General features: G+C 49.6%; 3 protein-coding genes across 3 annotated transcripts; 1 reads left to right on the top strand and 2 right to left on the bottom strand.

Moving 5' to 3' along the window:
- Positions 1–541: 541 nt before the first annotated feature.
- LOC114850072 (protein SOGA3-like) lies at positions 542–6,691 on the top strand. The gene is made up of 9 exons (XM_029142032.3): positions 542–1,694; positions 2,171–2,395; positions 2,476–2,634; positions 2,714–2,776; positions 3,023–3,292; positions 3,365–3,715; positions 3,794–4,462; positions 4,581–4,903; positions 6,556–6,691. The coding sequence occupies exons 1-8, from the start codon at positions 936–938 to the stop codon at positions 4,689–4,691; spliced, it is 2,607 nt and encodes an 868-aa protein (XP_028997865.1). The 5' UTR covers positions 542–935; the 3' UTR covers positions 4,692–4,903; positions 6,556–6,691.
- A 6,105-nt stretch (positions 6,692–12,796) lies between these two features.
- LOC114849309 (E3 ubiquitin-protein ligase rnf146-like) lies at positions 12,797–15,730 on the bottom strand. The gene is made up of 2 exons (XM_029140575.3): positions 15,509–15,730; positions 12,797–14,910 (listed from the first exon to the last, which is right to left on the bottom strand). Exon 2 carries the CDS (start codon positions 14,907–14,909, stop codon positions 13,857–13,859), a length of 1,053 nt encoding a protein of 350 aa, XP_028996408.1. The 5' UTR covers position 14,910; positions 15,509–15,730; the 3' UTR covers positions 12,797–13,856.
- A 738-nt stretch (positions 15,731–16,468) lies between these two features.
- Positions 16,469–19,996, bottom strand: LOC114849310 (R-spondin-3-like). The gene is made up of 4 exons (XM_055506069.1): positions 17,847–19,996; positions 17,325–17,516; positions 16,985–17,125; positions 16,469–16,884 (listed from the first exon to the last, which is right to left on the bottom strand). Exons 1-4 carry the CDS (start codon positions 17,929–17,931, stop codon positions 16,667–16,669), a joined length of 636 nt encoding a protein of 211 aa, XP_055362044.1. The 5' UTR covers positions 17,932–19,996; the 3' UTR covers positions 16,469–16,666.
- Positions 19,997–20,111: the final 115 nt, after the last annotated feature.

Below are 20,111 nucleotides of genomic sequence, written 5' to 3'. Positions count from 1 at the left end.
ACACATATAGCCACAGACCAGCTTAATCTAAAAATAATGACCACTCCAGCTGAAGAAACTGAAGTTAATTTCTTTTTTTTATTTTTAATCAAGAGCATGTTGTACTTGCTAAGTGGAGTGGAAATTTGGTAATAACCTGTTTTTACAGAGATGAACCTCCAGGGATGGTTTTATGTCCTGCTTGGTCTCTTCATTTTGATGGAAGATATGTGTGCGAGCGGAGCGCCCCCTACTGGTGCTATAATGGCTCGGATAAACACCGAGAAACAAGCAGAGAAACTGAATTTCTCGCCAAAGTGGTGGAAGCATGCAGAATTTAAGCTTAAATTAATACTGGAAAAAATAAATCACAGTGAAGCTATGCATCGCATAATAACACCGATTAAAACCGTAATTTTGTTCATGCAACTACAAACAAATTAAATAAGCAGAAAAACTTTTTGGTGAAGCTGCTTGAACGGTCGCTCCACGTCTGACGTAGGTCCTGACGTCACGTGTCCCATGCCCTGCAGCGCCTGGTGGTACCCTGTGTCCGCGCCTCGCTGCTCTGCGGTAAGGCTCTACAGCTTCCATTGCATCGACTCACTTCGCAAGCGAATTAGTCTGGACTCTTGTGAGATGTCACGGGTGTCCGTGGGCTCCGCGGCCCACTGCTCAGCCCTTCGCGTACAGTTCTAGGCGGAACAAGCAGGCCGACACCTCCCTTGGAAACTTAGGCCATGGGTCAGGATGAGCAGACGGGCTCTGGGGAAGCCGTGGGCAAGTGCGCCACCTAGTGGTCACCATGCGGGAAGGCTCTTCCTCCAGATTAAAGTTTCATACTTCTGTTAAAAGTGAACAGTCTATTAATTGATTAATCAGCGTTGTGCTAATGAGACCATCTGTTGTGTTGTCCGCATGTGAAACTTTACAATAACATTTCGACGGAGCAAAGAATGAAGCCTGCCGCCGGCGGCGCTGCGGAGTCTCCATCACCGTCCGCACAGTTCCACGCAGACAATAGTTCAGGGAGGAGGCGACAGCACCGGCCTCCCTCGTCGGCCGGAGCCCAGCAAGGGGCAACCAAGCGAGCCCGCAGACGCCCAGGCAGGTCCGGGTCCCCTCCTCCCGCAGGAAGGCGCAGAAGCACCGCGGGCGAGGGAAGCGCGAGCTCCGCTGACGGAAGGGAGAGGGAGCCCGAGAGCCGCGGCGCAGCAGCTGTTCGCGCGGATGGTGCTGAGGCTGATGTAGCTGGAGCCAACAGGGCGGATGCTGTCAGCGCAGATCGGGCCGATTCGTCTCTCCCGGGCCGCCGCTCCGCTTTGCGCCTACCCTTCCTCGAGGGAGACCCGGCTCCGCGTGCGTCGCCCCACAGGGCCGCGTCCGTGAAAGCGAGCGACAGGAGACCCGGAGGGGAGGAGGCCGGCGCCGGGGAGAGGAGCGGGAGGAGCGTGGGCCGCGGAGCGGGCCTCGGCTTGGGTTTGTGGCGGGGAGGATGCTTGCAGGCTGAGCTGATCCACTTCCATCTGCAGAAGAGGCTGAAGAGAGGCGGGGGCGGGATGCAGACCAAGGCGGACGACAGGGGCGCGGAGGAGGCCGCGCACGGGGAGCCGGAGCCGGCCGCGGAGGCGACGGAGGCGGTGTCCGTGACACAGCAGGACCAGGCCCTGGAGGAGGAGGTGGAGAGACTGCTGGATGAAAATGATGATCTTAAGGTTTGTTGCGTATTTAAATACGTTTAATACAAAAGATAAACAGCTTTTGGCGAATTGAGGTCCACGTTTGGTTTCTATGGGTCTGTTAATACGAGCAATTAAGCATCGCTATGTTTGCTATGTCATTAGGAGCTGGAACATAGACAGCTAAACATCATTGATTTGTCTGTTGAACATCCTACAGCCTCACCAGAAAACATGGGGCTCTGACCTAATCTGTTTGACTGATGGGTTATTGATCAGGCAGGTATCGATCTGGCAGCATCAATGACATGTTGTTTTCAGAATAAACCAACAGAGCTAACAGCTTGAATGTTGGCAGTGGCCGGAAACTGTTCAACTGAAATCTAATGCAATGATTTGCTTCGTTATTTGCATCATCTACAGTATTGTGTGCCTGCCTGTGAAATCCCATCATCCACAGCGGCTCTCAATCGCACACATACAGTAATATCCGCATGCATGTCCCATTATAGTGTGAGATCGAAGAGATGAGGGCCGAGATGGACGAGATGCGGGACACCTTCTACGAGGAGGACACGTGCCAGCTGCAGGAGATGCGGCGCGAGCTGGAGCGGGCCAATAAGAACTGCCGGATCCTGCAGTACCGCCTGAGGAAGGCTGAGAGGAAGAGGCTGCGCTACGCCCAGACGGGAGAGATCGATGAAGAGCTGCTCCGGAGTCTGGAGCAGGACCTGAAGGTAGAGAGCAGAGGAGGAGGCACAGCCGCTCCGCAAACACTGTGCCGTTCCCATTTGGAGTCACGCTAAGATCCGTGCAGGTCGCGAAGGACGTGTCCGTGAGGCTGCACCACGAGCTGGAGAAGGTGGAGGAGAAGCGGACGAGGACGGAGGAGGAGAACGAGAAGCTGAGGCAGAAGCTCATAGAGGTGGAAGTGACCAAACAAGCTCTGCAGAATGAACTGGACAAAACCAAAGAAGTAGGTAACAGGCAGAGAAATGCCTTGGTTCATAAGTCAGGCTTTTATTTTGTAATGTGTTGTTTTCTTGTATTTTCAGAAGAAGAGAGGCAGCAAAGACGTCCAGAAGGCGGACAAGAAACCAGCACAGACTCCAACTGAGGTACGATGCTACTCAGCCATTCACATTGAAGCTCTTCAGTATATTTAAAGGAAAGCACGGTCAACAGAGTCTTAGCAGACATCAAACATGATCTCGGTCCAACCATATTACTCAAATCGCTCAAATCTGCTCTTGAGCCTCAAATCCTTCCGTCTTCATTGCAGGGAGCGACTCTGTGACCTTTAGGATTAGACCGCCGCCGCCTAAATGCACATCAATAATCCCGCTCTCGTGTTTTTGCTGCAGGAGGACAACGAGGACCTCAAGTGCCAGCTGGCGTTCATCAAGGAGGAAAACACGCTCATGAAGAAGAAGACGGCCAAGATCGACAAGGAGAAGGACCTTCTGGAGCAGGAGCTGCAGAAGTACCGCTCCTTCTACGGGGAGCTGGACAGCACCCACCCCAAGGGGGAGGCCGGGGGGCCGCCCACCACCCGCGAGTCCGAACTCAAGCTGCGGCTCCGCCTGGTGGAGGAGGAGGCCAACATCCTGGGGAGGAAAATTGTGGAGTTGGAGGTAGGAGCGGGTGAGACGTGGGGGCCTCTCTGTGATTGGTTGTTGAGCAGCTTGCCTCCGTTTCTCGCTCAGGTCGAGAACCGGGGCCTGAGGGCCGAGCTGGACGACCTCCGCGGCGACGGCGAGGGAGCCGCGGAGGTCGCGGGCGGCGACGCCACGGAGCTGCGGCAGCAGCTGCAGCTGGTGGAGGACGAGGCGGAGCTGCTGAGGAGGAACCTGGCCGACGCCGAGGACCAGAACAAGCGGGTGACGGCCGAGCTCAACAAGCTGCGCTTCAAGGCCGGCACGCACGAGGGCGGCGGGCGGCACGGGGGCGGGGCCCCGGGGGGCGGGGCCCCGGGGGGCGGGGACGGAGCCAAGACGGACGCGCTGCAGGAGGAGCTGAAGGCAGCGCGGCTGCAGATTAACGATCTCAGTGGAAAGGTAAGATCCAGACGATGGAGCCGGGTCATCCCGGACCCACGCCCCTCTGACTGACCCCCCCCTCCCCCTCCCCCTCAGGTCATGCAGCTCCAGTACGAGAACCGCGTGCTGCTCTCCAACATGCAGCGCTACGACCTGGCCTCCCACCTGTCCCTGCGGCCCAGCCCGCGGGACAGCGACGCCGACAGCGACGCGGGCGGCGCCGCCGGCGGCCGGCGCGAGAGCGACGAGGACTCCGCCTCCTCGCGCCTGCTGCCGCCGCACCGCAAGCGCGAGGGCCCCGTGGGCGGCGAGAGCGACCCGGACGAGGTCCGCAGCACCAACGGCGGCGGCAGCAGCCGCTGCCTGACGCCCACGCGGGGCCTGTACAGCCCCGCGGGGCCCGAGGGCGCCGCCGCCGCCGCCCTGGCCCGCTTCCTGCCCGGCGGCCGCTGCGGCCCGCACGAGCGGCAGCAGATGATCGACATCCGCGTGGAGGCGGAGCGGCTCGTCCGCACCATCGACCGGCTCATCGCCGACACGGCCGCCATCATCACGGAGGCCCGGGTGTACGTCTCCAACGGCGACCTGGCGTTCGGGCGAGGCGGCGAGGAGGGCGGCGAGGACAACGGGAGCAGGATCAGGGAGCACGAGCTGCTGTACCGCATCAACGCACAGATGAAGGCCTTTCGCAAGGAGCTGCAGGGCTTCATAGACCGACTGGAGGTGCCGCGGCTGGACGACCGGGAGGCCGAGGAGCCGCTGTCGGTGAGAGGACGCCTTAAAGGCCTTCATGTGTTCATGTGTGTGAAAAGCTGCAGGCGACTGACTCCGCTTCTTCCTTTCTCTCACATCCGTCACCACCTGTCGCTCCTCGTCTGCCCAGATGTTCCAGCCCATCATTTTGCTCATCCTCATCCTCGTTTTATTTTCATCCCTCTCTTACGCCACCATCTTCAAACTGGTCTTTCTTTTTACCCTTTTCTTCGTTCTGTGACTCCTCCCTTGATTTACACCATTTCTCATTTGTCTTTGTTGTCCTTTTTTTTTGGATGTTGATTCTTTCTTCATTTCCTAAATCATTTTGTTGCCAAGGTAACCGAAAGTACAGGCAAAGCTCAACACCACTCACATACAAGAACACGTGGCTGGATTTAATAAGACATCCCCGTCCCATCAGTCAACTGCTGCTAAATCCTTTTCCTCAAGGTACAGTATGATTCGAGTTTAGACTTTCCCTTTTTTAGAATTGCTGGCATTTAGTAAATGACACAACAGGTGGAGTCAGAACAGTGAGGCCCACAAGACAAATGTCGGACTGGGTCCAGTAGCTCGCTGGTAATTGATGGATAAACAGGACAGCATGTCTTCAGACCCATCACTGCTGCAGCATGAGTCATCAGCACATCACAAGGTTACTCATGGACATTGTTGTTGAGATTGTTTATTGTATAACTTTAAAAATTTGATACAAAGTGTGGGAAGATACTGAAGATACAAAGTTGCCATTTAATCAATTCAGACAGAAAAAAAAATGAGACGCCTTGTTTTCACGACCCTTCCCTCAATGAAGACACTGACTGTGACACATTATTCCTCACTGTCGCCAACTCCCCTTTGGTAGAAAAGGGTTTTGCGGTTGAGCGCGATCACAAGACAGAATCTGCCCCGGCATCTTAAAGCAGAGTAGCAACAGAGAAGCCCATTGGCTGGGAGCGCGCAGCAGCTGAAATAGCTATGTAAACACTTTCCCTCTCTCTGTGTGAGCCCCGGTAATTATAGCCAGGGCCCCGGTGACGACAGTTGTCCCATGGAGACTTCAAATGCTGGAATAAATTTGACATTATGACACTCGACCCCCGGCTTCAATGGCGCGCCCACGTAAACACAGGCGCGCGGTATAAAGGCCGGTTTCCCCAGCTGGAACGCAGGTTGTTTACCCCGCGGGTCACCGGTGCGGACTTAAGCTGAAGAGTGACTGGGAGACGGGGGCCCCTTTAAATGCGGCTCTTTACGTAACACAAACGGAGGAGAAGCGACGGCAAAGTGCCGGAGAGAGGAGACTTTACAGTTTGGTGACAAAGAGCCTGTTGGAGATGCTGTAGCACAGAGACTAGACCAGGCTGGTTGTTGATACTGGACAAGTCGAATGTGAACGAAGGTAAGGTTTATTACTGAGGCCTGACTCTTATCGTTACGTGCATTAATAGATATGTTGAGTGGAAAATGTTACTAAACCGTTACTACAAATGAATAAAGTTTTCTTAATCTGGTGGTTAGTTGGGGTTTTTTGCATCTTTTTGTGGTTCAGGATTTCACGGTGCTGTGGTTTTGTCCTTTTGCTGAGACTCGCTCCGTCCGTCCCCCATGTGCACATGCCTCGCAGCCCGTTTACTATGCGTAGTTACAGGATTATTAATATCTCAGCCCTTACATCACAGGTGGGAGGGAGGTGGCTGGTGAATTCAGGCCCTTTGATGAGGTTACTTTTTCACTAGCTGCAACAACAACAACAACAACAAGAGTAAGTGGCTGTGGGGTGATTTAATGGAGGCCTGTGGCACAGTACAGAACATACAACTTGTAATACACCAGATTGTCTACGTCCGCCTGACTCCATCTGAGCACCGGCCGTGTCAGGTTTCCTGTGCGTGTTTGGCATTTTTTTGTCTTCCTGTGTCACCGGTCGTACAGCAGTGGGTTGGAGGTCAACGTGAGCGAGGGTCTAAACGGCACCACAGGGCTTGAATTGTCTGTCAGACCTGAAAAGGACAACAGAAAAGACATTAGGATTTTAAAAATCCACGTACTGTGTACCAACATTTAACCACTTCATTGCCTTTCTGTTTATTCTTCTTTAGAGTATTTCCACATACGTTCTTTCATCCCACATTCCCAACCTTACCGTGACCTCCGAGGGACACGTGAAACGACAGGAAGAGGAAATTACCCTTTAAAAGAGCCCCCGGGCGTGGACTGGCCTGCATCATGGCAGCCATTGATCTGGAGCGAGGGCTGGAGCACAGCGGTCGGGGCTGGGGGCAGGAGAGGCCCGAGCTGATGGACAACTTCGATTCCGAGATGCAGGAGTGGGAAGACCAGCTCCAGGACATCCAGAGGAAGATCGAAGAGGTAAAGCTGGAAAACCGAGACCAACACACACACACACACACACACACACACACACACACACACACACACACACACACATAGAGTAACCGGGGGATTTGCAGAACGATGACCATGTTTTGTCCTGTGTTCGTATGTCAGCTGTACAATGAAGTTCAGGCCCGCAGAGGAGCAAACGACGCCTCTGGCGAAAACCAGAGCAGTGGCGTCGCGTTGGGTCGTCCGGGCAACGGACATCCTGCAGCTGTCGCCAACGGGTTCGGCCGCCCCGCGAGCCGTCAAAACGGCTACGGCGTCTCAGAGATCGGAGACCTGCTGCAGGACTATCTGGGCCAGGGCAACGGAACGAGCCGGAAGAACAATGGCGCTCGCCACGTGGTGAGTGGGTGGGGAGGGGGGGGGGGGGGGGGGGCACTTTGCCTGCCTCATGCTCCTATTAGCATTTGCACATGTGCGGAAACCGGATATGCGGACGCGCTACAGTACGAGTCGAACTGGACTGGACTTCTGTCAGGGACGTATTGATTGCAGTTCGCTGGTTCCTTCCAGTCTGCTCACACAGACAGGTTGCCAGATAGATTTCACCTCCAGCGCTTTCACTGGGGTCTCGATGGAGCCGTCGGGGGTGATCTGCTTCGCGAAAAATGTGCACTGGTAACATGGAGGTCCACAGTAGATTCATGTGGGATATTTAGAATGGTGTCCTTTCTCTCTGCCCCTCGTAGCACTTCAATGATAAAGTCAAGGTGAGCCATGACGTCCCTGCGTACCTGGAGGAAACCAGACCAACATCTGGCAGTGACAGGTGAGCGATACTGCACCGTGGGCGCGTTCATGTTCTCGGACACGCACATGTGTTCCTGACGGGCTTGTGACTTTCATGCTGCTCCAGGGTTGGTCAGGAGCCGTTCCCGGGCAGCGCTGAGGAGAGCGAAAACAGGAAGAACCGAGTGTCTCACGCGAAGAGCTGCCCCAACAAAGAAAACGCAGGCGCAAAGCCTCCGGTTGGACAGGCGGTGCAGCCACGCTCCCAGTTTGCAGCGGCGGAGTCTCCTGCTCCGGACAGGAAGTCCTACGTTGCGGGTGTCGTAGGGGAAAAGAAGTGCAGCAGCCCGTATGTCCTCAGGAAGTTTGGAGCCATGCTGCAGGAGAATGAGGGTAAAATGCTCACTGATTCAGGGGTGGTGACCCCTCGGGGCCCCTCCCCAGAGATTAGATGCTCTACGCCCGGCTGTCAGCGCAGAGCTGCCGGAGCCAAAGCGCGCGCCAGCAGGTCCCCCCTGCGCTCGCCCGCTCAAGAGCCGGAGGCGCCGACAGCGCGGGCGACGCCGTCGGACTCTGTTAGGCAGAACCACAGGGATCAGAGGGGGGGCTACGGCTGTTCTAAGCCCAGTCCTCAGCAGGCCAGGAGGAGATCGCAGGCGGCAGGGAGCCCAAAGACGACACCCAGGTCCAACTGCGAGGAGGACGGAGATGCAGCGAGGAGGGCGGGACACGAACGCACAGAGCCCAAAATGGACTACAGGGTCTCAAGTGCTTCATGTGGGGCTCAGAGGCTCCAGAGGGGGGGCTTAGCGGGGCAGGGGCTGCCTGCTGGAGGCCAGGTGACCGATGAAGGGCTTATTGAGTTGCTGGACATGCTGGACATCCAACATGAATACAGCTCTAGTCCCCGAGCAGCACCCACAGCTTACAGACAGGTAAGTCCGGCTGCGTTGACCGTTCAGGAGTCTCTGTAAAACAATGGTGGAGCCCCTAAGTCCTGACGAGTGTCCCGACGGTTGTCCCCAGGTAAACCCAGTGGAGCTGTCCCCGGACAAACCCAGGAGGAGCTTCTGTCGCCCCGCGCGGCCGGCCAATCAGAGACCCCCCTCCAGATGGGCCGGCCGCGCCCCGGCGGCCAGAACCCCCGGTCCAGCCCGCGCCATGTACCGCTCCCCGAGCCCGATGAGCAGGAACCCCGGCCCGTCCCTCAAGCACCGACCCCTCGTTTCCTATTCTCTTCAGACTGAGACTGTCATCATGTGATGTTTCCCACTTCACCCAACACTCTGTATCCGTGTAAATAACCAGGACTTTTTAACGAAGAGCTCGAAAGAATCGCTTCACCTCATCTTGGTGCCGTGTCCAAGACGAGTGTTCTCCAGTGTTGCTGCGGCTGTTTGCTTCTTTTGTGCTGACCCTGAACGCATCGCGCGTTGCCTAGTTGCGGTTGCCCCCCTCCACACACACACACGCACACACACACACGCACGCACACACACACACACACACACACACACACACAGACGCTCTCCCACTCTTTTGTACGACCTTTATATTCTTTAAACTCCGCATGCGGAGGGTGCATGTGATTCGTCGTCCCGGCAGCAGCGGATGAAGTCGCAGCGGCGCCCGGAGCCGCGACCTGCTAACTGTCAGCAACAGCGTGTGTTACTGTATCATTCTGTCAAAGTGAAAGATTTACGATGTTGAAGTAACAGCTGTGACATATGACTGTGATATGTATTTTTTCCCCCCTTGGTAATAAATAAGACATTGCTTTGACATGAAGGCCGCGTCTGTGTGTTACATTGTCGCCTTTCCTCTCACAGATCTCCATCTTCCCACCGAGGAGGCACCGTGCACACGTCTGCCGCGTCCCGTCTCACATGCACAAGCGTGAAGTGTCATGTAAAGGCGGAAGTCCCTCGGCCCCATGATGCCTCACTCCTGTCACCTAACCTCCACGCGGCATGCGGTGCCTCCGACAGAAATAGCAAGCGTGACGTGTGTTTTGGTGCCAGAAATCTTAGCCCGCTGTCTTTGGGGTATTAATAAAGAAAAGGGGGGTGGGGGGTGCTGGTGTCTCTCTTCTTTTATCTTGCTCAACTTTTTCTTTTGATTAAAGATTCCACCATTTTTATTTTCATTTACATTTGAATCTCTGAAATCGGACACTCCTGTTGCTCCACTCTAGGGTGTGTGTGTGTGTGTGTGTGTGTGTGTGTGTATGTATGTGTGTGTGTGTGTGTGTGTGTGTGCAGGTTGCCACCTCCTCGGACTGCATGCTGGTATTTTAACGAGGCATCCTGTTGGCCACTGCCCCACTGTCCTCATGGCCAAGCGGCCGCCTGCGTGGGCGACTGTGACTATTCACCTGGAGACTCGCGGGGCCGTATTTGATTCTGGTCCCGTCGCTTCACCGCCTGAAGGGCATGCTCTCCACTGGACAAACTGTTCGGGAGACGGACAGATGCCAGAGAGACCGGAGCGGGCAGCTCGTGCGCCGTGACGTCAGCAGGCCACGGTATCACCCCCCCTTCCCCCCTCTCCCCCCCGTGGCCTAGACGGAGGCAGCGCCCGTCAAACCTTCTCTAGTTGCATAATAACCCAGAACCTTCGCGCTCCTTCGCGCCTCCTCTCGCCTCCATCCTCCCACGCTGCGTCTCCTGCCCGGGTCTCTCGCTTCTAAAGCCCCCAATTGCTGCCGAGGAGCTCAGAATAGATAGCCCGGCTGCCACATGCATGAACTTGTAAGTGTCTTGCAAAAATGTGGAGAAGAAGAGTGACAGGACCACCCTGTTCAAGAGGTCAAAGATAAAAGGGGCCAACGACCTGGAACCGAGATGCTTTACTGGCGTTCTCCTTCCCTCTGTTCAAATCATCTGCGGCCTTGTGAAAACTTAACAGACCACAGATGTTGATGCATATTTCCAACATCAGTCATTTCATGTAAATAGATGCTATTCCTCTCACTTTACAGATTATAATATTAGCAGTAACATGGATTTCTCAGCTTTTATTTATCTCTGAGTGTCTCCCTCCACATCCACGCTCACCTACTCTTCATATATGTAAAAGATCATCATGTCCTCTCTATCTTGGTCCACCTGTCCCAACTGTCAGTGTGTCTGTGTCCCGCTGCAGCACAAGAGGCGGGACACTCAAGGACGGGCAGCAGGGTTTCAGACCCCTCCATTAAAATAGAATGGGGCCCAAGCATCCTCCCTTTGAAAGACAACGCTGGGGTCTCGTCTTTCACAACAAGACCGGGGCGCTCTCGTGGGATTAGCCGGTGTTGCCCGGCAGAGGTGACTATAGAGGTCTGGTTATCGTGTCACAGATGAGCGGTTTTAATTTGGGTTGGGTCGAGTGGTCAGCAGGGAGCCACTACACGGGCCCCGTGGGCCAAGTCTGGCCCCTGGCCCACTCGCCCGTGTTTAAATAAAGTGACAGGAGGACTCGATTAAAAAGTGTGCACAGTCGTTTTCTCTGAGACATGTTGACTTTTAACTTAGTTTATACTTATTTATTATTTATTTATTTTATTTATTTATTATCAGATACAGTGGCTTTAACATGCTACAATTTTGCAGAGGCATATTTTAGTTGTAATTTGGATGTAATCATATTGTTTACAATTAAAGGAACATGTGAAACATTGCACGACACGTGTTAACGTGATGACTAACCTACTGTAGGTCCCTTAAGAGAGAACACTTTGACTCATTTGCTGGAACGCGGTGGCCCCTTTAGATGAAGATACAATAATAGACCGTACAGTCAGCTCCATTTAAACCAGCTACTGCAATATATAGACTTTATGATTTCAGAAGTCACAGTCATGATGTGATGCATCTTTGATAGAAATGGTTCAGTAGCACCAGGCTTAGTGAGGAGCCACCTGATAGGCTTTAATGGTGTTGGGTTGATGATAGGTACAGTAGACGTGCCGTCATTCGTGGCTCCTGTATGAGATGCCCTGTCTGTAACGCTGATGACATACAGTACAAATGCAGACATGTAACACGTACAGCCACACCCAAATACTGAGGGTAATATATAGTTATGGTTTATATGCGTTACTCAGTGAAAACATTGTGTTGGTACATGAATAGCCAACTGATCTCAACGGTCGTAAATAATCCACACCACAACAATGCTCGGCTGTGGATCTCAGGGTGACGAGAGACGCGGGCATGACGGGGCTATTTGTAGAGGGATCACAGGCCGTGTTTTTTTATTGTAATGTGAAGAGTTGGGCCACAGGAGGCATTTGAGCAGCATATCACAGCACATACTGTATCAGGGAGTCAGAGAGCAGCCATGCGTCTGAAAACGTGGGAACGCTGCCTCCTGGACCTATGTCTGGCCCTGTCATACACATGTAGTGCATACCCAGACCAGAGGCAGCCAAGACACAGTAACACAGACGTTCAAATGGGTGAGGGCTGAATTTGAATAACGTACAGTGTTAATGACCGGCGATGCTCATGAAGGCGTCTAAGCATATTATACAAGGCTGCAAACACTCCCAAAGCAGAACCTCTGAAACAGCAACTCCTCAGGCTGCTTCTAAGTCGAGTCACAACCCAACCCCACACACTGACACTGTGGCTTTCTTCAGCTGCTCGCGGCTTTGGCAAACAAAAAACGTCAAACATAGTTCAAGTGTTCAGTCTGGGCGTCATGGTGCCTCGGTTCCTTCTCGCTGTAGGAGACTAAAAGCACTATAGTCTTTTAAAATACCAGATAAAGGGAGAAAACTGAAAATATAAAGATAATCTATAACCTAATTATACTTTAAATAACCAAAATATAACAAAATGACTTTTGGCAATTGATGTAAATAAACAAGAAATAAACTAATAGAGAATAATAATAAATTATAAAGAATAGTCTAAAAGACTATTTCAAACAATCAGCTGTTATTTAAAGCTGATATTATTATGAGATGTCCTATTTCTTTATTTCAGCCACTTCATTAAAAGCCCCTGGCTTTTAAGCATGTGCAGCATGCTTATACTGAATCAGTGTCTCAGGACTTGCAAAGGGAAAAAACACTATTTACTTTGTGCAACAGCTCCATCCTCTGGATTTTTCTAAACACGCTGAAGCTAAATTCAGGACGCACGTTGAAACGTGATCCCATTTCCAGTTTTCTCATTAAACTCCAACTACTGTGCTCTATTAAAATATAAGACAGTAGGATTTTAAATGATAGACAAACACTTTTAATAACACGACAAAAACAGCAGAGGGCACATCACACTCACGCAAACAGAGGTTTGTCTTCATTTCTGACAACAGGACATAACAATAAAAATTCAAAGCAGCTCCAAGAGGAGAAAGAAACTGGGTTTGCAAGGACAACTTGCTCTTTTCCAAATATGTCAGTGCCAGAGCTTCGATAGTAGTAGTAATAGAAAACCAAATGGATCTGTCTACACCTAGAGCCCAGTATTTTCCAGTGGTTTTGCCAGCAGCTTTTCAGCACCCAACAACACAGAAACACATTCATTAAAACAAGGTTTTCACAGTAAAATAGAAGAACCACAGTCTCTCTCTACAGTACCTCTATATATATTACATACACACGGAAGAAAACTTCAATTTAAATAGTTATTATTTACTGATTTAAAGTAAAAAAACACAGCAAAGCAGTAAAAGCAGTTTTAACCCCCTAACTGGTACAGACTATGCTACACTTTACGTTACAATTTTCAAAACGAGAAAACCATGAGCTCGGTTTGACTCAGAAAACAAGTCATTTAGAGATAAAGAGGTTGTATTGCATTGTCACACTGATATGAAGGCAGTGACATATGGCAGCTTTTGACAACATTACTAAGTTGCCACAGTTTTCTTTTTCGTTTTTGGCCGAGATACAAGTGTTGCTGAGATTGATGGGATTGAGCGTTGCCTCATATTGCTTGGCTGAAACTTGTTCATTTTCAACAAAAGCCGTTGAAATCATTTAAAGGTCCCTTGAAATGAATTGATTTGCTTATTTCTGAATCAAACTAAACTCACTTGCCGTTGAACTCATTAATATTAACTTTTCCACTGTATCACTGCCAAAACTAATATTATAATCAATCAGCCTCCAAGGAAGAATATTTAGGACCACACTGGATGATATGACAGAGATGGGGAAAATATGTCCATTGATTTCATTCATATTCATGGGACCTTTAAGATGCATAATATTTTTCAAAGGTTTTTGCTGAACTAATGTGAGTTTAAAACAGTTGCTACTGTCCCTCGGTGATCACACCTCTGTCACAGTGCACTGCCCATCAGGACTACGTGAGCGCAGACTAAGTGCAGGGTTGGAGGGTCCGCCCCTCGGCGGCATTCTTGCTGGCTGGCTGTCTCTCAGATTTCTCTGTCTGTCTCTTCCTCTCTCTAACTCCCTTTCCTCTTCACTCTCACTGTTGCCAGATGCATACTCATACGTCTGTAGCTCATCATCTCCATCCACCTCTTCAGCCTCTGGATGGCTAATTAGAAGCTGGGAGAAGGACTCTTCTAGAGTTGAGGTTGCAGGAGACAGCGGACTCGTAAGATGACGTCCCAGGAGTGTTGGAGGCCGGATGGGGGGTAGTGACAGTAGCCCAAAGGAAGAAGTGTGTGACTGGCCTGAAGTATCCGATCCATCAGCAGAGCTGATGCGTTCTGTTGCAGCTTGGGTTAAAACTGGTAAAGCCTGGGGTGGGGCAGGTCCTGGATCCAGCCTCAGTCCTGCCACTCCCTTCTTGGGAATATCTACAATGTCCCGCTTGATCTTGCGTCTACGGCCATGCTCGTTGCGGCGATACTGCACCATGTTCTCTAGGTCGGCCACATAAAGAAACCCCGCAATCAGCATCTCTGTGCACTTTCTGCCTTTGGCGAAGGCCTCCTCTAACTCACAGCTGGTCCTCTCATCATACTGCCACCAGCCATTGCGCCCCTCATAGTACCATGCATAGTCTTCACCGGAATCATTCCCTGTCCTGCCAGTTCGGCTCAGCCCTGCAGCTGCTGCCTTCAGTTCCTCAGGTGAGAGAAGAACGGGACGCTCCAGAAAGTCCTCGGGGACTTCCTGTCGGCAGAGAGCACAGCGCTTGCTGTGCCAGGAGGCACCTTTCACGCACAGGAAACAGAACACATGGCAGCACGGGAGGCGTACAGGGTGGATGCAGCTCTGCAGGCAGATGGCACACTCAGGGTTGATGGTGGTGGTGGAAGCGGAAGAGTCTGCAGCACAAGGATCTTCTGCTTCCTCTATCAGCTTGGAGGGAGCCACTGCTGGACAGTCCACTTCGCCACAGTCTGCCATGCTACAGAGAAGAACACAGCTGTCACCACAGATCCCACTGACAGTACGTGCATGTTGTGCTGCAACTGAGCACTTGGACTGATTTACTGTTCATGACTATGTAAGAATGCTATCTGAAGCGGTTCCCACTCGACACGCTGCTCTGTTTATAGTTTGGAAACACCCCCCATCAACGCATGCAGCACGTCATATTCTTTCCAAACATTGATTACAGATATTATCAAACTACACAAATAAAAACACTGTAACCTGAGAACCTGGCTCGTCGACTTTACTCACGGCTTCATAGTAATGCACAACAAAGGCCCCTCTTTTTGACAGAGCTAACGACATCAGGATGGCTAAACAAAGCCAACGTTAGCTAGCTCGCTAATTATCTAGGTATAATTAGCTAGTTAGAGTAGTAAATGTATATTTTCGCCGTACATTTAAATGACTGTCTAATTCAGATAAATACCAGTGTATCTCCCACTTTTTCACAGCTCACGCAATCGCGTAACGTTAGGCTAATGTCAACTTGACAGCTAGCTATAGCATACGTTGCTAGCCTGGCAGTGTACTTCCTGGCTATTTTTCTTTATTTTTTTTAATATACCCACCTGAAAATTGAGATGCTTCTAGCAGCGTTCGTAGCAGAAGTGCAAGGGGAGATATTTAAGAAGCTGCATTTATATTTAGTTACAGAGTTATGTACGGCAGGGTATGACTGCGTCGCTGCTGGAACACACGGCAGCAGCCAGCCAAGCCCAACTGACTTCACAGTTCCTGGATCCGCGTCGCTCCGTGTCCGTCGTGATTCCAGATGTGCCGCAGATCTAGTGCCGTTACGCACTGCGCGTGCAGCGTCACAGGCGTTTAGTCGTGACAGACGTAGACGTAACATTGCGGCGTGTTGGGTCTATGTGTTGATATCAGCGTAAGAAAACGGAAGCTATGAATTATATAAACGTATTCTTTTATTTACGGTTCATGGCATTCTGTTATACATTGTTCAAACTTTTAACATTAGAAAGTACCACAGAGTGTTATATTAAATATTTAATTATAATTAATGCAAGATAGTACAGTGGGTATATTTTTGCTTTCTGGTAGATTGTATTTTTACACTTACTGTGTTAAATATTTTACTCTTTCAGTGTTTTATGTTTAGCAAAGCCTTTATATGACATACAGGGATGCTTCTGCACAGGAATGAACATTCTCATTTGTTTATTAGACTGTTATCTTCTTCTGATTGCAGCAGACATAACTTTTGTATAGAAGAAACAGGGTTGTTACTGCTGACATTAAACTTTTTACTCCTCCCCTGGCAGTGTTACAGTAAATATAAACAGTTTTCATACATAACTAAAGATGTTGACCATTATATCAATGTATAACAACAACAAAAAAATTACCAGTTTTGATTACAACAGACAATACTTTTCTCACTTTTTAAATTACCAGCAAATAAAGAATTAGCCAACCTAAATATCTCTGAATATTCTGCCAATATGTTTTACAGGAATGTGAATTTATGGCAACCTTGGACTCTTAATGATACACTTCCTCAACTCTAACATATGTGGGCAGAGGTCACTGCTGACATTTGGAGGGTGCATAATCTGACGGGTACGTGTCTCGTCTCCCCTCCTGTAAGCCCGCAGAGTCCTTTTCCACATACATGGACTCCAATCGGTCCATTCCCCAACCTCACAGTGCACTGGGAGACATGCATTAGTGACACGAGAGAAAATATTTCACTAGGTGAATGCAAATTAATTCCTGTAACCAATATGCCAGGTGTTTGATGTTCGGGTGAACACTACGAATGGGGAATGTGTCTTACCCTGGGGGTTGCATTGCATGAGCTGTACATCAGCTTCAAATCCACTTGGGCAGGAAAAGAAGCACTGACCGTGAAGAAAGTACAGATCTGCTCTACACCTCACACACACATTACTCCTCACACAGACCTCACAGCCTACAGGACAGTCTGAGACGGGGACATACACATTGTATTATGTTTCTGGGTTTCCTGACATCATGGAAAAGCTCATTTCAGATTATAATAAGAACAAAGAGTAGCGTCTCACCTGTGCATTCTCCTAGTGCTGGGTTTGGAGTCAGCCCATTTGGACAGCTGCTTTCACATTTGCCTCGATACAGGAAGTGGCCAGGATAACAACGAGTGCAGAAGTTTTCACTGAAGCATAAAGCGCAGTCGTCTTTGCACCCTACAGTGTCAGGACACTTTAAGATGTTAGTTTGATTCTTCATCTCAGTATAAAGACAAAGAGTTGTTAAACGGACCCAGTGTGAGACTATTAAGCATTAAAAGCATCCACTGTGGCGATCGGTCTAAAGCAAAATAACTATGGTGAGTCTCTAACAATGATCGTTCCACAACTCCATCTTGTGCTTGTTGGTACTTACTGGTGCAAGTGTTGATGTGTGGCGAGCGCGTGCCGTAGTGGCCCCGAGGACAGGATGACAGGCAGGCGCCCCTCTGCCTCATCCCATCCAGCTCCAGGTGGAAGAAGAGGCGAGGTTTACACGACAGACAGCCATTGAGGGCAGAGCATGTCTCACACCCCGCTGGGCAGAGTCTGCTCACTGAGGAGCTAACTGTGGTGGGCCAGAGACAAACGACAGGTCTGAAATGGGAGCATTTGAAAAGGAGGCCAGACTATCACATTTTTTTATTCGTCCTGTGCTTGTGCAGATGAAATACAGCATGATCCGGCCAACTTGTTCACACAGAGCCAGGATTCAAAGCCAAGCTTTGAAATCTGTGGTGTGCAAGTAAGACCAATGGAAATCTCTGACCACATTGTTCGCTGACAGATCATACTTATTGTCTCCATATGTAGTGTCTGTCTCCCGTTGTGAAGAAACAAGCGTCCTATCTGAGAGTATCGCAGAAGTGAGAATGACAAGTTATGTTTTGATACTCACGGCTGTGTTGCAGATTCTTCGCACCGTCCAGGCCTTTTGTAAAACTCATGACGTGCAGAATCCAAATAAATAACGGTACCCACATTTTTCTTCACCTGCGGTACGTCCCAGATCCAGTCAGCAAGAACCCCTTGCAAATCCCATCATGTGTCAAAACCGCCCTAAAAAAAGTCTGATTGTATCCAAATAGCCCAATTCAAATGAATTAAATGCACGGCTTCTCGCAACTCAGCAGTCGACTGAACAGATGTTTTCTTGGTGGAAGAAATCCTATGTGCATTCAATGAGATCACTGGAGTTGGCAGAGTGCCACGAAGAACGCAGACAGAAGATAAACCATTGCATGATAGTCGTAACACGAGACCAATGTAAAGTTTGGGTAAGCGGCAGGAGCTTGTGTCTGTTTCTCCCACACACCCTCCACTCCCTCATCACCCTTATTCTTTGACCCTCCTCCTGATCCATTATCACGTCATCACTATCTCCTGCCAAGCCAGCACACAGAAAGTGCTAATACTGTTTCTGCGTGATATTATATTAACACATTTATTTATAAAGGTGACGTGGGTGTGTATAAGAATTGTCAAAAAAAAAAATACTTTTAAAGTGAAGTGAAATACATGACATGGAAGAAAAACAGGAATTTACAAACTATTTACAATTTTAGGATGTAGATTTTATTTTAATTAAAAGAGGCTGAGTCTTGTAGTTGTCAAAGCTTATGTCCTATGAAGGATATCTTCTTCGGCACGTTGGTGTGTATTATCACCTGTTTTGGGAACTCTTTGCTACTTCTGCAAAATAAATGTGTTCCTCTTCATTCCTGGAACAGTTTTCCTCTGCAGCTCACAGCTCCGTCTATAATAAATCCAGCACTTGCCCAAAGAATCTAAATGACCCCAATTTACCAAGTCTAATGAGGTGGCTTGGCTTTTACTTATTTCTGAATGTGCTGTTGGGCCGTTTGTGGCACACGCTGCAAGTGACACACTTGGAAGTGTTTTTTGAAAAAAAAAAAAAGTTAAAATAATAAAATCTCTGCCAAAAGTGTAGTGTTTTCTCACTTCTTGGCTTGTCTGGAAAATCGTCAAATAAGGAGACAGCAGGATGTCGGCCATGTAATTTTACACGGGAGCTGATTTATCTGAGAGAGACACAGCAAAGACACAGTGCCAGACGAAGAAGAGCTGGACACGGCTATGCTGGCTGCCTTAAATTGTCAACAGGTGCTCAGATACGAACACACACACAGACAGAACAGGCAAAGCACAGCAAGGCCAGGCAACCTCTTTGTTTTGATAGCAAAAAAAGTGTTATTCCTCAAATCCCTGAGGAAAAAAATGTAAACGTAATTGATTAAATAATACAAAACAAAACTGGATACATGGCCAGCTGCTGCAGGCGGATATCATCCATCAGTCTGCATTTAACTGAATAAAACCTAAGACTGCATCTGAAAGCCACACAAGTATATACAAACAGGAGACGCAAGAGATATATGTGATTCACAACTTGTAAGTGTAGGGCTGTACGGTCCCCCTCAACCTTACTGGGAACATAAACATGGCTCTGCTCCCCGGGATGCCAGATCAAATTCTTGAACAAAATAACCACAGGAGGTTGTGGAATGTCTTCACAGCCAATGTAAAATGGTGAAGATGAACAGCACCAAGATAAATGAGATCTGCGCCAATAAAAAAGTTAGCTACCAATGTAAATCCTACACTTATATTGGCAAGCAATTAAGTTGTAAATGTTAACAATCGCTCAAGCTGCTGCTTTTATTCTGACTAGAAAAGAGGTTAAAAACTTGAACTTGGACTGTGTAATAGAAAACCAGTGTAATAGAAACCAGCTTTCAGGTCACCACCTGCTGTCAAAGTCCTGGAGGAGCAGAAAATGCATCCACATGTTCATAAAACCGCAAGACACTATACGATCAAGAGATTTAAAAATATAACTTTGACCTTTTGTACAGATCACACACATAAAAAGGGCATATGAGCCACTGCCAAGATCCCCGCAGTGATGAGGAATGAGCAGGGGAGCATCTCAGCACATTGATAATCTATGTAGCGTGAAGAAGTGTGGAATTTGGGAAGAAGCAGAGCACTGGCTCAACAAAGAGGCTGGGAAGCAGCTCCCAGAACTGAGCATGACAGATGATGGGAAAGCGGGACTGGAGGTGAAGTCATCTGAAAGAGCTAATGTACCCTGAACCACCCACACGTTCAGTATCCATTTAATGACTGTGACACACACTAG

Source organism: Betta splendens, chromosome 24 (assembly GCF_900634795.4).
Source record: "Betta splendens chromosome 24, fBetSpl5.4, whole genome shotgun sequence".
NCBI classification, from domain to species: domain Eukaryota; kingdom Metazoa; phylum Chordata; class Actinopteri; order Anabantiformes; family Osphronemidae; genus Betta; species Betta splendens.
The sequence above is the reverse complement of the archived record's forward strand: the minus strand, read 5'-3'. Positions and strand labels throughout refer to the sequence as shown.